The sequence below is a fragment of the Ips typographus genome, linkage group LG10, assembly GCF_016097725.1.
Source record: "Ips typographus isolate SLU linkage group LG10, UJ_Ityp_2.0, whole genome shotgun sequence".
Taxonomy (NCBI): Eukaryota; Metazoa; Arthropoda; class Insecta; order Coleoptera; family Curculionidae; genus Ips; species Ips typographus.
This window is the reverse complement of record NC_138431.1, coordinates 3363126-3378987: the sequence shown is the minus strand read 5'-3', so window position 1 is coordinate 3378987 and position 15862 is coordinate 3363126. Positions and strand designations below refer to the sequence as shown.

The window sequence follows — 15862 nt, the reverse complement described above, 5'->3', positions numbered from 1 at the left end:
AAGCTTCACATAAAAATTTGGTTACTTGTTCTGCTGTAAGAATCTTGGATTTCTTTGGTATATATCCTACAGCTTGTCGTTTCAAAAAAGCAATCGTTTTTGGATATTGATGGTGAGTATTTTCTTTTATTGCCAAACAACTCTTTAACATAGAGAATCGACTCCATAAAGTGGAGGATTTCATAGTGTTGGCTTTTTCAGAAAAATATACTAAAAGAATATCGTCACTCACAATTTTGATTCGTTTCTGAGTCCGCCATTCGGTAAAATATTCTTGTTCATATCTCAACCTGGATTTTACTGGTAATAAATCTGCACTCACTTCTGCCGCTCGTTGTAAGATATTTTCGGGAATATCCCGATTTTCTTCACAATCTGAATTCATTTTTGCAAAATGTAATAAATACATAAATACTTAATTTTCACTGACAGAAAATAAAATTTGTCATTAATAAATAAATCGTTGCTATAGACACATTACTCGTTTCTTTTTTTACTTCGGGTTGCCATAGGATATCTAGTATCATGGATATCTATGTTTATTATTAAGCGCACGGAAAGAGGGATCGGGAAAAAATTTCCGTGCGCTGTTCCGAAAATGTCATATTTACTGTATTTTATAAACAGTTGAAAATGTAGTATTTTCTGTTAAGTATAATAAAAAATATTTTTTGAACACCCTGTATATGTTCGATCGGGTTGCGGTTGGCTCGAAATGTAAGAGCAGCCAAAGACAAACATTTCGATCTTTTTCCGGTCGCCAAAACCCCAAAAATGACCGAGATACGGAGTTTTCACAAATTTCCAAAAACAAGTCGAAAATCTCGGAAACGGTTAGAGTTACGGAATTTTTCCAAGAGAGCAAAAATGTTCTAAATGACTTTCTGCAACAACTCACCATTCCGACAATTTCCCTGTGACCATGCGCAGCAGCCAAATGCAAGGGAGTGTCGTCACCCCTATTGGTGGCATTTACTCGAGCTCCCCTAAGCAGTAACATCTCCACCAGCTTGTTGTGACCTTTCATAGCCGCCCAGTGCAAGGGACTGAAGCCGTGATCATCACTAAAAAATTAAATATTAATTTTTTCTTATACAGTGTGTCCCACACATTAAAATTAGGCAAAACTTAGTCTATCTGTACAATTTCAATTATTATTGGTGTTATTTTAACTTGAACAACCCTGTAAGTTATTGCATAATATGACTATTTTAACCTAACCTAACCTAACCCGACGTGTTAGTGCATAATGTCAAAATGGCTGCTTATTTTAGGAAAAATGTGTATATAAAATAATTTTCGGTAAGAAAAAAATTTTACCTAGAAATTCATTAAAATAACAAAAATTTTGATATTAAAAATTTGCCTAAAATTACAAGAAGTCAAATGGGGGACACACTGTATATTTTAAAGTTTTTTTTTTTTTTAAAGTCCCATGACAATTGTCAAAATAACTGTCATAAATCCCAGAAAAACGTTTTATATCAAATATTGAAAATAAACTTTTCTAAACCCTGATTTTTGGAACTTTTGAGTACAGTTTGACGTTAGTGACACTTGTCACGTGATTTTAGAACACTTTTTAACTAGACGGTCACGTGACAACTGTCAAAACAACTGTTATAAATCTCAAAACACGTCTCGTTTCGAAAAATGTGTTAAACTTTAATTGTTGCAGATTCAAGTCAAATTTTGACATTAGTGACAGATATCACGTGGTTCTAGAGGGTAATTTAGCTAAAACAGTCACGTGACTTACTTGGATAAGAAAATAACTGTTTGAAGTACATTTTTAGAAACCTCACTAAATCTACTATCCAACTAACAAAAAAGCCTGTAAAACCCACTTGGAGTGAGAAAATGACTGTTTTAAGCACATTTTTGGAATCCTCATTAAATTTCCTACCCAATAACCTAAAAAACACTACAAAATTTGGTACAGTCAGGGAAAAAAGTGATGTCAAAATTTGAACTGCCAGAAACAGTTTGAAAAGACAGTCAGGGACAAAATTGCCTATAAAACCCACTTGGAGTGAGAAAATGACTGTTTTAAGCACATTTTTGGAATCCTCATTAAATTTTCTATCCAATAACCTAAAAAAACACCACAAAATTTAGTACAGTCAGGGAGAAAAGCAGTGTCAAAATTTGAACTGCCAGAAAGACAGCTTGAAAGGACAGTCAGGGACAAAATCGCCTGTAAAACCCACTTAGAGTGAGAAAATGACTGTTTTAAGCACATTTTTGAAATCCTCATTAAATTTCCTCTTTGATAACCTAAAAAAACACTACAAAATTTAGTACAGTGAGGGAGAAAAGCAGTGTCACAATTTGAACTGCCAGAAACAGTTTGAAAAGACAGTCAGGGACAAAATTGCCTGTAAAACCCACTTAGAGTGCAAAAATGACTGTTTTAAGCACATTTTTGGAATCCTCATTAAATTTACTATCCAATAACCTAAAAAACACTTCAAAATTTAGTACAGTCAAGGAGAAAAGCAGTGTCAAAATTTGAACTGCCAGAAAGACAGCTTGAAAGGACAGTCAGGGACAAAATCGCCCGTAAAACCCACTTGGAGTGAGAAAATGACTGTTTTAAGCACATTTTGGAAATCCTCATTAAATTTCCTATCCAATAACCTAAAAAACACTTCAAAATTTAGTACAATCAGAGAGAAAAGCAGTGTCAAAATTTGAACTGCCAGAAAGACAGCTTGAAAGGACAGTCAGGGACAAAATCGCCTGTAACACCCACTTAGAGTGAGAAAATGACTGTTTTAAGCACATTTTTGAAATCCTCATTAAATTTCCTCTTTGATAACCTAAAAAAACACTACAAAATTTAGTACAGTCAGGGAGAAAAGCAGTGTCACAATTTGAACTGCCAGAAACAGTTTGAAAAGACAGTCAGGGACAAAATTGACTGTAAAACCCACTTAGAGTGCAAAAATGACTGTTTTAAGCACATTTTTGGAATCCTCATTAAATTTACTATCCAATAACCTAAAAAACACTTCAAAATTTAGTACAGTCAGGGAGAAAAGCAGTGTCAAAATTTGAACTGCCAGAAAGACAGCTTGAAAGGACAGTCAGGGACAAAATCGCCTGTAAAACTCACTTGGAGTGAGGAAATGACTGTTTTAAACACACTTTTGGATTCCTCATTAAATTTCCTATCCAATAACCTAAAAAACACTACAAAATTTGGTATAGTCAGGGAGAAAAGTGGTGTCAAAGTTTGAACTGACAGAAACAGTTTGAGAAGACAGTCAGGGACAAAATCGCCTGTAAAACCCACATTGGAGTGAGAAAATGACTGTATTAAACACATTTTTGGAATTCTCATTAAATTTCCTATCTAATAACCTGAAAAACACTACAAAATTTGGTACAGTCAGGGGGAAAAAAGCAGTGTCAAAATTTGAACTGCCAGAAAGACAGCTTGAAAGGACAGTCAGGGACAAAATTGCCCGTAAAACCCACTTGGAGTGAAAAAATGACTGTTTTAAGCACATTTTGGAAATCCTCATTAAATTTCCTATCTCATAACCTGAAAAACACTACAAAATTTGGTACAGTCAGGGAAAAAAGTGATGTCAAAATTTGAGCTGCCAGAAACAGTTTGAAAAGACAGTCAGGGACAAATCCGTTTGTAAAACACACTTGTAATGAGAAAATGACAGTTTTAAGCACACTGTTGGATTCCTCATTAAATTTCCTATCCGATAACCTGAAAAACACTACAAAATTTGGTACAGTCAGGGAGAAAAGTGGTGTCAAAATTTGAACTGTCAGAAAGACACAGAAAGGAAGTACATCATTTAAGTTTAGACTAGTAAATAACATGCAATACAGTAGAATATAACAGTCTAAACAATCACCATAGACAATCCGTTAATTTTACAACAATAACTAGTTTAATTAAACAACAAAACCAAACTTTTTAACAAACCAAAACAGTGTTACATCATAGATATAAACTGTTATTAAGAATCACCTTATATGGACATGCAACATAGGAATTTCAGGTCAAAATAACTTACCCTTGATTCATATCGTGCTCGGGCTCGTCCAGCCACACTCTAACTTGAAGGGCATTGCCTTCTTTGCACCATTGAAAGATATCTTCCATGGTAAATGGTACGAAATTGGGGCCAAACTAAAAATAACCAAGCTGGGGCGTAGGCCTAACGTAGGTGTCAACAAATGTGGGTTATATTCGATGTGGGGTACGACCTTATGGTATTAAATTGTACCACTGCTATTGCTGAGTAGTGTTACGTGCTAAAATAGTGTATTTTCATAATATTTCAAGAAATAAATAAAAAAAATGTACACTTTTGACTAGTTAAAAAACACTTCTGTTTTGACAGTTGACACATTGGTTAAACAGACAGCACCAGTGTGATCGGGTTCTGTTTCACATTGGCCGCATTAGTTAGAAAGAGAGGGTAACAGAACCGTTTACTGACTCGTGCATAAGCCGTAGAGCAAAATACTACTAGAGAGTATACGTACTTAACACTAGCCTAAACTCATTTAATACTTAATAAACATCAATAAAAACGGGTTTCATCTATATAATATTCACATAAGTAACCATTTATTGAGCTATAGTGTAAATTAACCAACTATATTACAATAATCCTGACGTAAACCATTAAGTTGATACTGGGTGCCGATATAAGGCATTTCCCGCACATTTTAGAGATAAATTCAACATGTTTGAACATTTCTAAACCGAAGCAGATGTTTGAGGAAAACGAAACCATGACAAAAGTCAGTTTTTGTCAATTTGACAGTTGACAATTCACCAGTCGATAACTCGGTTATTAGGACCGTTACATGGTGATCCAACATACCAATTTGTAGCCCTTGAAGTCCTCGTTCGATCACCCTGTATAGTGTCAAATAACTGACCTATTTAATGACAAAGACAGATATGACGTAATTTGACATTCTTGAAAAAAAAAACCAGACTTTCACAACATGTTTCCAAAAATCAAATTAGTCATTTAACATGTTTGAACATTTCTAAACTGACGTAAAGCTCAAAATGTCAAAAAAATGTTTTGAAACACGCTGTCAAACCAGTTTAAACTTGGCAACTAATTTCCTTCAAAAAAACTCAAAAACCTGTTGAAATTTGGTTTAAAATTGTTCAAAAATGACACTTGAGAATGTTCTAGAATTATTACGTCTTCTTTTTGTGTTTGTGTTTTTTATGCTTGTGTTTCTTCTCTTTTTTATGCTTCTTCTTCTCTTTTCTTCTCTTTCCTTCCTCGTCGCTGCTGCTGTCATTCTTCTCCACCCATTCATCTTCACTTTCCTCCTTAATTATTGAATTAGTTTTAGGTGTTGCAACCACCAAAATCTCCGGCATTTTAGGGCCGTACAAGTTGATCTTTTCTTCTTCTTTTCCCCGGTCTGTCTCAGTTTCTTCGTCTTTTTTTGGCTCTTCTCGCTTCTTCATACTTCGAAAATTAATACCGGATAACACGCCACCTTCCCTTAAAGGTTTTATCTTCGGAATTAATTGATCGGACAGGACTGACGATTTAATTTCTTCTTTTCGCACTTCGTCTTCGTTTTTTGTCGCGATTTCTTCACTTTTTGTTTCTTCCTCGTTTTCCGAATCGCTCAAGAAAATCGCCTTAAACAAATCTTGTTGCTCCTCCAAATGGATCGGTTCCGTTAAGTCTTTAGGTCGGTTTTGTTGGTTGTCTTCTTTCGTTTCTTCTTTTTTCTCCTCAATCGGTTCGGTGGAATTTTTTGTTTTGGTCTCACTCGGCAGTGTTGCCGCTTCCTCTTTCTTTAAGCCTGGTTGAAGAAGATTGATTTCTTCCTGATGTTTTTGATATTCGAATATAATGTTTTTGGTGCGGGTTCTGGATTTTTCTGGACGGCTGAAACAATGGTAACAAAATCAAAATTTCACCTAAAATGTCAAGGCTACAGCCTTGATTTTTGGCCAAATTGTAGCCTTGACTTAATAGGTTAACCATAATTTTTTCAAAATTCTTCTCTCGCTAATACGCGAGTTTTTGAAACAAAATGGGCTCAACCTCAAAATACCACCAAAAATGCAATTTTAAAGCCAACTGAAGGTTAAGTTAACGTTAGGTTAGGTTAATGTTGACACCTGGTTTTCCTACAGTTGCTTAACCAAAGGTTAAGTTAACTTGACTTCATCAAATGTAACCTTAAAAAAAAACATGCCTTGAATAGTAAAATTCATATTTTATAGTTTCACTGATTTGTGGGGCAAATTTTGACAGTCGACACTTTAAAGACAGACAGTAGATTGCACGTCAAATAAACCAGATTTGCATTGCAAACAGTCAAAACCCAATCCCTGGACGTGTAAAGTACTATCACTACTTTAAATCGATTTTACAGTGATTCAACTGTGTTTTATAGTTTTACGGTTTATTGGAGAAGATTTTGACAGTTGACACTTTAATGACAGACCAGATTACATGTTAGAAAGGCCAGTTTTTCATTGCAAACAGTCAAAACACCAATCGTCGAGGTGTAAAGTACTGTTAAACTACTTTAAATCGATTTTAGTGTGACTCAAGTGTGTTTAACAGTTTTGCAGATTTGTGGAAAGGATTTAGAGACGTTAAGAAACACTTTAATACTTTTCTTACGTCACTTGACAGCTGTCAAAACTGTCAAAACTCACGCACCCGTAACCCGAGCGTATAAAATGTCAAACCGATGTGTTTCTTTAAAGAATTGCACTGTAAGTTGTGTTTACAGCTCCATGGAGACAAATTTGACAGTTGGGACGTTAACGAACACTTCAATACATTGCTTGCGTCACGTGACAGCTGTCATAACTGTCAAAACTCACTCACTAGTGACCCGAAAGTATAAAATCCCAAACGATGTGTTTTTTGTTGAGGAATTGCACTGGAAGTTGTGTTTACAGTTCTATGGAGCCAAATTTGACAGTTATGACGTTAAGGAACATATTTCTCTACAATTCTTACGTCATGTGACAGCTGTCATAACTTCCAAAACTCATTCACCAGGGACCAGAAGGTATAAAATGCTAAATAAATGTGTTTCATTGAGAAATTGCATTGAAAGTGGTGTTTGCAGTTCCACGGAGCTGAATTTGACAATTCTGACGTTAAGGAACACTTGTATACTTTTATTACGTCACGTGACAACTGTCTTAACTGTCACAATTCACTCACCAGTGGCCTGAAAGTGTATAATGCCAAATAGATGTGTTTCTTGGAGAAATTCCATGGTAAGATGTGTTTACAGCTCCATGGACCCAAATTTGACAGTTTTGACATTAGGAAACACTTTAATACTTTGTTTGCGTCACGTGACAGCTGTCATAACTGCCAAAACCCACTCACCAGAAAGTATAAAATGCTAAACAAATGTGTTTCTTTGAGAAATTGCATTGAAAGTTGTATTTACAGCTCTATGGAACCAAATTTGACAGTTCTGACGTTAGGAAACATATTTCTACATTTCTTACGTCACTTGACAGCTGTCATAACTGCCAAAACCCACTCACCAGTGACCACAAAGTATGAAATGCTAAATAAATGTGTTTCTTTGAGAAATTGCATTCAAAGTTGTATTTACAGCTCTATGGAACCAAATTTGGCAGTTCTGACGTTAGGGAACATATTTCTACATTTCTTACGTCACGTGACAGCTGTCATAACTTCCAAAACTCACTCACTAGGGACCAGAAGGTATAAAAATGCTAAATAAATGTGTTTCATTGAGAAATTGCATTGTAAGTTGTGTTTACAGCCCCATGGATCCTAATTTGACAGTTTTGACATTAGGAAACGCTTTAATACTTTGTTTGCGTCACGTGACAGCTGTCATATGTGTGAAAACTGACTCAATAGTGACCAGAAAGTATAAGATGCCAAATAGATGTGTTTCTTTAAGGAATTGCACTGTAAGTTGTGTTTACAGCTCCACGGAGACAAATTTGACAGTTGGGCCGTTAAGGAACACTTCAAGACATTGCTTGCGTCACGTGACAGCTGTCATAACTGTCAAAATTCACTCACGAGTGACCAGAAAGTATAAAATGCCAAATAGATGTGTTTCTTTGAGAAATTGCATTGAAAGTTGTATTTACAGCTCTATGGAGCCAAATTTGACAGTTCTGACGTTAAGGAACATATTTCTACATTCCTTACGTCACTTGACAGCTGTCATAACTGCCAAAACCCACTAACCAGTGACCAGAAAGTATAAAATGCTAAATAAATGTGTTTCTTTGAGGAATTGCATTGAAAGTTGTATTTACAGCTCCAATGAGCCAAATTTGTCAGTTTTGACATTAAAGAACAACTACATGATTTTTGACAGCTGCCAGGTGACGTAAAACACATATCAAAGTGTCTGTTAAATTTATAAACTCTATGAAGGTATAAATACAACTTGCAATGCGTCTTAGCAAAGAAATACAACTAGTCTGCGTATTCCACTTGTATAACGTAAGCGCTGAATGAATTTCGACAGTCGACAGCTGTCAGGGGGGTAAGAAACATATTAAAGTGTCACTTAGGCATACAAATGTCAAATTTACGTATATATTAATCTGTTTTGCATTTGATAGTTTCATTTCACTGCCGAATAAGTTTGAATGTTAGTTACAAGTGTCATCTTACTATAAGTCCCGCGGTAAAGTGTCAAATTTAACGTTTCAAACTGTCACTTAACGTCACAACTGCCAAATTCAACTTTGCAGTGTCACGCGAAAAACAATTTGCAGTGCGATTCATCAAAGAATTGTTTAATGAGTTTTGACAGCTGCCAGGTGACTGTAAGCTTGTCGTTAAACGTCACAGCCAGCTCAGTTGGTCAATGTGCTGTTCGACGTTGCCAAAATGATTGAATCACGAGAGTTGGCTTAGGTTGATTTGAATTCAAGCTTTTCCACGTGGGAAAGGTGTTTTAGTCTTTAGAGAAATATCTTGGGCCTCTCTGTATAATAGTTTCAGATTTCATTGAGAGATAATAACGTAACAGACAATTATGTTGAACCAAACCTTAGCAGTGACAACAAAAACCGATACTTACTCGACAAAAGGCTCGGGAACGTTGAAACGTTTACACAACAAAGTGCTGGGCGACCAATCGGATGTAACCCTAGTCAATGGCCCGAACATTTTCATTCTAGCTGCCTCCCTCATCTGGGATGTTCCATGTACAGTCTCAGTCTTCTCCACCACCTCCAGAATATCGCTGACGGTTTCTTTGCTCGAAGAGGACACGAAACGGTCGTTTAAATAGTCTGGATCTTCCGGAGCACGATCGTTTTTCACTTGACAGTTGTCAGGTGGTTTGTTTGCTTGGGACTCTGTGTAGTTCTCCTCCACTTCTTCCCCGAGATATTTAGCCCTGATCATCGGGTTGATTTTAGTGCTTGGTTCCTCCGGTACAGGTTCGAAGCGACTTTTCTTCACTCGGTGTTTCCCAGTGAAACTGTGCGGTATAGTCGGGGGAGGGTATTTTCTAGTACTGCTCAAAACTTGCTTGGACCGCTCGAACAGCCCTAAAACCAGTTTGGACTGCTCGGTCCTGGCCTTAGCCTCGTCTCTCTCACTCTTTAACTCAAAATCGTACTTGGACATGTCGTCTCTGACGTAAATATCGTCGTCCTCTTCCTCAAAAGCTCCCACCCCGAATGCTTGTCCCGATATGGAAAACTTCTTGTCCCCGCTCACCGCTTTGAATTGTTCTTGACTGGGAAACAGACTAAAGTGGCTTTTTTCCAATCCGGAATAACCTAAACCGAAAGTGTTATCCTTCGGTTTGGCCAGAAAGTCTTTGTACAATTCCGGAATTTCGTACTGTTGGTCCGAGCAACTGTCAAACAAATCCTCGCCGACAGGCATTTGACAGCCGTACGTCTTCTGATCCGCTTGGTTCCTCTTTTTATCTTTGATTCTGAGGTTTTTCAGCAACATGTAGCCAATAGTTTCGTTACCGCTTGTCAGAATGTTGTGCAAAACTGGTTCACCCGGTATTGGTCCTTCGGAGAATACCTAATAATATCAAATTTGATCACGTAAAACAAAAATTGATATTCAAATTTCACTGCTATGGCTTTGATTGTATCGTCCACATAGCTCAAAATTACGTCAACCGCAGAAAATTAGTTTTTCTGTCAGAGTAATAATGTGGCAACATCGCTTCACTTCAGAATTACTCAACAGTCAGAGTAATGATGTGGCAACATTGCTTCATTTCATAATTATTCAGTAGACATTTTGACAGCTGTCAATGTCAGTTAGCATTGCCATTTCCTGCATTTTTCTTATTTCTACCCCAATTTCTTAAAACCACAAAATTTGAGTCAAAAAACTGGATGTTCAGTTATGAGTAATGATGTGGCAACATTGCTTTACTTCATAATTATTCAGTAGACATTTTGACAGCTGTCAATGTCACTTAGCGTTGCCTTTTTTCGCAATTTTTTTATTTCTGCCCCAATTTCTTAAAACCACAAAATTTGAGTGAAAAAACTGGATTTTCAGTTACGAGTAATGATGTGGCAACATTGCTTCACTTCATAATTATTCAATAGACATTTTGACAGCTGTCAATGTCAGTTAGCGTTGCCTTTTTATGCAATTTTTGTATTTCTGCCCCAATTTCTTAAAACCACAAAATTTGAGTCAAAAAACTGTATTTTAAGTTACCAGTAATGATGCGGCAACATTGCTTTACTTCAGAATTATTCAGTAGACATTTTGACAGCTGTCAATGTCAGTTAGCGTTGCCTTTTTTCGCAATTTTTTTATTTCTGCCCCAATTTCTTAAAACCGCAAAATTTGAGTCAAAAAACTGTATTTTAAGTTACCAGTAATGATGCGGCAACATTGCTTCACTTTAGAATTATTCAGTAGACATTTTGACAGCTGTCAATGTCACTTAGCGTTGCCTTTTTTCTCAATTTTTTTATTTCTGCCCCAATTTCTTTAAACAACAAAATTTGAGTGAAAAAACTGGATTTTCAGTTACGAGTAATGATGTGGCAACATTGCTTCACTTCATAATTATTCAGTAGACATTTTGACAGCTGTCAATGTCAGTTAGCGTTGCCATTTCCTGCATTTTTTTTATTTCTGCCCCAATTTCTTAAAACCACAAAATTTGAGTCAAAAAACTGGATGTTCAGTTATGAGTAATGATGTGGCAACATTGCTTTACTTCATAATTATTCAGTAGACATTTTGACAGCTGTCAATGTCAGTTAGCGTTGCCTTTTTATGCATTTTTCTTATTTCCGCCCCAATTTCTTAAAACCACAAAATTTGAGTCAAAAAACTGAATTTTCAGTTACGAGTAATGATGTGGCAACATTGCTTTACTTCATAATTATTCAGTAAACATTTTGACAGCTGTCAATGTCAGTTAGCGTTGCCATTTCCTGCATTTTTCTTATTTCTACCCCAATTTCTTAAAACCACAAAATTTGAGTCAAAAAACTGGATGTTCAGTTATGAGTAATGATGTGGCAACATTGCTTTACTTCAGAATTATTCAGTAGACATTTTGACAGCTGTCAATGTCACTTAGCGTTGCCATTTCCTGCATTTTTCTTATTTCTGACCCAATTTCTTAAAACCACAAAATTTGAGTAAAAAAACTGTATTTTCAGTTAGGAGTAATGATGTGGCAACATTGCTTTACTTCATAATTATTCAGTAGACATTTTGACAGCTGTCAATGTCACTTAGCGTTGCCATTTCCTGCATTTTTCTTATTTCTGACCCAATTTCTTAAAACCACAAAATTTGAGTAAAAAAACTGTATTTTCAGTTAGGAGTAATGATGTGGCAACATTGCTTTACTTCATAATTATTCAGTAGACATTTTGACAGCTGTCAATGTCAGTTAGCGTTGCCATTTCCTGCATTTTTCTTATTTCTACCCCAATTTCTTAAAACCACAAAATTTGAGTCAAAAAACTGTATTTTCAGTTACGAGTAATGATGTGGCAACATTGCTTTACTTCAGAATTATTCAATAGACATTTTGACAGCTGTCAATGTCACTTAGCGTTGCCTTTTTTCGCAATTTTTGTATTTCTGCCCCAATTTCTTAAAACCACAAAATTTGAGTCAAAAAACTGTATTTTAAGTTACCAGTAATGATGCGGCAACATTGCTTTACTTCAGAATTATTCAGTAGAGATTTTGACAGCTGTCAATGTCACTTAGCGTTGCCTTTTTATGCAATTTTTGTATTTCTGCCCCAATTTCTTAAAACCACAAAATTTGAGTCAAAAAACTGTATTTTAAGTTACCAGTAATGATGCGGCAACATTGCTTTACTTCAGAATTATTCAGTAGAGATTTTGACAGCTGTCAATGTCACTTAGCGTTGCCTTTTTTCGCAATTTTTTTATTTCTGACCCAATTTCTTTAAACCACAAAATTTGAGTCAAAAAACTGGTTTTTCAGTTACAAGTAATGATGTGGCAACATTGCTTTACTTCATAATTATTCAGTAAACATTTTGACTGCTGTCAATGTCAGTTAGCTTTGCCATTTCCTGTATTTTTCTTATTTCTACCCTAATTTCTTAAAACCACAAAATTTGAGTGAAAAAACTGGATTTTCAGTTACGAGTAATGATGTGGCAACATTGCTTCACTTCATAATTATTCAGTAAACATTTTGACAGCTGTCAATGTCAGTTAGCGTTGCCATTTCCTGCATTTTTCTTATTTCTGACCCAATTTCTTTAAACAACACAATTTGAGTCAAAAAACTGTACTTTCAGTTATGAGTAATAATGTGGCAACATTGCTTTACTTCAGAATTATTCAATAGACATTTTGACAGCTGTCAATGTCAGTTAGCGTTGCCTTTTCATGCATTTTTCTTATTTCCGCCCCAATTTCTTAAAACCACAAAATTTGAGTGAAAAAACTGGATTTTCAGTTACGAGTAATGATGTGGCAACATTGCTTCACTTCAGATTTCTTCTATAGAGATTTTGACAGCTGTCAATGTCAGTTAGCGTTGCCATTTCCTGCATTTTTCTTATTTCTGCCCCAATTTCTTAAAACCACAAAATTTGAGTCAAAAAACTGGATTTTCAGTTACGAGTAATGATGTGGCAACATTGCTTTACTTCAGAATTATTCAATAGACATTTTGACAGCTGTCAATGTCACTTAGCGTTGCCTTTTTATGCAATTTTTGTATTTCTGCCCCAATTTCTTAAAACCACAAAATTTGAGTCAAAAAACTGTATTTTAAGTTACCAGTAATGATGCGGCAACATTGCTTTACTTCAGAATTATTCAGTAGAGATTTTGACAGCTGTCAATGTCAGTTAGCATTGCCATTTCCTGCATTTTTCTTATTTCTGACCCAATTTCTTTAAACAACACAATTTGAGTCAAAAAACTGTACTTTCAGTTATGAGTAATGATGTGGCAACATTGCTTCACTTCATAATTATTCAGTAGACATTTTGACAGCTGTCAATGTCAGTTAGCATTGCCATTTCCTGCATTTTTTGAACAATATGATCCACTTATCAAAGCTGGGAAACCAAGGAGTGCCACAGCAATTTATGTCCTTGTGCTGACGTGATTTTGAGCTATGTGGCCAATAAATCAGGGTCAAAGCAAGTTTAAAAACCAAAAACATGTCATTACATTTTAAGCCACCCTGTATACTCAGGCCAAGGTCTCATTTAGCTGACACTGTAGGAAAAAAAAGGAGAACCAATGCGACGTCACAATGACGTAATTTGACAAAACTAGAATTTGCTCAACTGTCTAATTACATCATAGTGACGTCAAGACTTGAATGGAGGGCTATATGCTTTAGGTTGGTACTATATTTTAAAATTTTTTTATTGCTGGAGAACCCAAACATGCAACTTACTTGTTTTCGCCTTTTTCTGCTTGTATTATACTCCTTAGTGGCTCTAACTACTTGGGGTGCAATACCATCCTCGCCCAAATCCTCATCATCCATAAAATCCTCGGGTTTTTGCCTGAAAGTATCCGATTTCTCCGATCTAGAACTCTTAAACTCCCCCGGGAGCCATCCTTCGAGCGAACCCACCGTATTGAAGAACCCCGCCGAAAACCCCCCAGTAAAGGCCCCGTGAAACCTTCGACGTCCCTGGGCATCGGTGGCGATTTGTTCTTCAACGGAAATGGGACGTTTTCTAGGCACAGCCTCTACCAAAACAGGATGGTTAACTGGAAAGCGCCAAACTAGGCAAAATAATGCAAACCTTCATCCAATTGTTCTAGAGGCTTGCCATAGAAGCAAAAATGCTCGTTATCTTCCTCGGATTCTGACATTACGTAGTTTCAGCTAAAAGTGTGTTAATTGGTTTGCTTTAGTACTGTACAATGCATTTAATTAGTAAATTATTTAATTAAAACACTGAAATATCAACAAATTCTTGTTGTTATCTAGTAATAACATAACCTCACAAGTACCAGTATTGCTATGTTGCCAAGTGGTTATGCAAAAGTGTAGAACAGTCTCTGGAACAATTTCTTCCTAAATAAAGGAAAATTTTAAAGAATTTTCTCGAGTTTTTGACTTATTTAGGAAGACCATTTTTTTGATACGAAAGCGGCCTAAAATGCCTAAGAAATAAAGTTTCAACCATTAAATTCAGTAGAACTGGCATCAATGCAAGATCTGCTCTGTCAAAATGTCCCATCCAGACAGCAGACAGCTGTCACTGTCACAAATTCTTTCAACAAACAAATTATTAAAAAAATACTTTTTCTAGTCATTTCACACTAAAATTCACGTAATTTCTAGTTAATTTAGGCCCCAAAATGAACGGTTTAATCAGCAGAAACGTCTCGAGGAGTTTGACAATGGTGTGCAGACGTGCATTGGCCACCACCCCAAAAACTGGGGGTTCCTTTAAAGTGCAGGACGACAAGGATTTCGTGGACAAAGTGGAAAACAGCAAAGAACCAGTGATTGTGGACTTTTTCGCTACGTACGTAGTGCAGAAATTGCTAAATCATGCTCTACCAAGTACAAATTCAACTGTTTCAGGTGGTGCGGTCCATGCAAAGCTTTAGAACCGAGGCTAGAAAATGTGATAGCCCAGAGAAAGGGAGACATTTCGGTGGCCAAAGTGGACATTGACGATTTAGGCGAACTGGCAGCAAAATACGAGGTAAAAGGACAGTTTCACTGCAAAATCAAAGCCAAAAACTGTTTTTTTTTTTAGGTTAGCACCATTCCAGCTTTGGTGGTTTTTCAAAATGGTAAAGTGAAAGAGCGCTTGGTTGGACTGCAGGATGAAGACAAGCTGAATTTGTGGATTGACAATATTTTGAAGAAATAAGGTGTGTTTTTATAGTTGTCTGTTGTATTTAAATTGGAAAGTTTGTAAATAAATGGTTGTTATTTAGCACATTTGTTGGTTTTACTTTGACGCCCTCTAGCTGTTGAACAGCGCAACCTATCGACCAACGCCGCCTTGTTTTCTAAAAGCTGTCACTTTGGGCTATCTTTTTGTTTCAGTGACATTTTGACGTCAGCTGTCAAATAAGCCACTTAAGTTGAGTTGAAAAATTTTCGAAAATTAATGGTCAAAGTGACATCACCCTGTATCTCCCTTAATTGATCAAGTAAAATTCTAGAAAAATACGGGATATACAGGGTGAGTCATTTTTGCATTCCTAAATGTGGCCGTTTTCAATAAAAAATTTTTAAATTTGATTTAGCGGTCAAAATGACCCTAAGGTGCTTTACCCTGTATCTCCTTTAATTGACGGAGTAATATTCTGAAAAAATTACACGATATACAGGGTGAGTCACTTCACCATTCCTGAAAAAAATGGCGGTTCTCAATT

General features: G+C 36.1%; 3 protein-coding genes across 3 annotated transcripts in view; 1 reads left to right on the top strand and 2 right to left on the bottom strand.

Moving 5' to 3' along the window:
- Positions 1-4383, bottom strand: part of Ilk (integrin linked kinase) — a 28991-nt gene extending 24608 nt beyond the window's left edge. Inside the window, exons 1-2 of the mRNA XM_081988702.1 lie at positions 4044-4383; positions 899-1064 (exon numbers count right to left, since the gene is read on the bottom strand). Of these exons, the coding sequence (XP_081844828.1) occupies positions 899-1064; positions 4044-4132 (255 nt within the window). The 5' untranslated portion in view covers positions 4133-4383. The remainder of the gene's footprint in view (positions 1-898; positions 1065-4043) is intronic.
- Positions 4384-4586: 203 nt separating this feature from the next.
- LOC145735008 (G patch domain-containing protein 1 homolog) lies at positions 4587-14482 on the bottom strand. Its single transcript, XM_081988699.1, has 4 exons — positions 14266-14482; positions 13908-14209; positions 9076-10043; positions 4587-5906 (listed from the first exon to the last, which is right to left on the bottom strand). Exons 1-4 carry the CDS (start codon positions 14333-14335, stop codon positions 5195-5197), a joined length of 2052 nt encoding a protein of 683 aa, XP_081844825.1. The 5' UTR covers positions 14336-14482; the 3' UTR covers positions 4587-5194.
- Positions 14483-14725: 243 nt separating this feature from the next.
- LOC145735011 (thioredoxin, mitochondrial-like) lies at positions 14726-15422 on the top strand. Its single transcript, XM_081988703.1, has 3 exons — positions 14726-14997; positions 15057-15180; positions 15235-15422. Exons 1-3 carry the CDS (start codon positions 14828-14830, stop codon positions 15349-15351), a joined length of 411 nt encoding a protein of 136 aa, XP_081844829.1. The 5' UTR covers positions 14726-14827; the 3' UTR covers positions 15352-15422.
- The last annotated feature ends 440 nt before the right edge of the window (positions 15423-15862 follow it).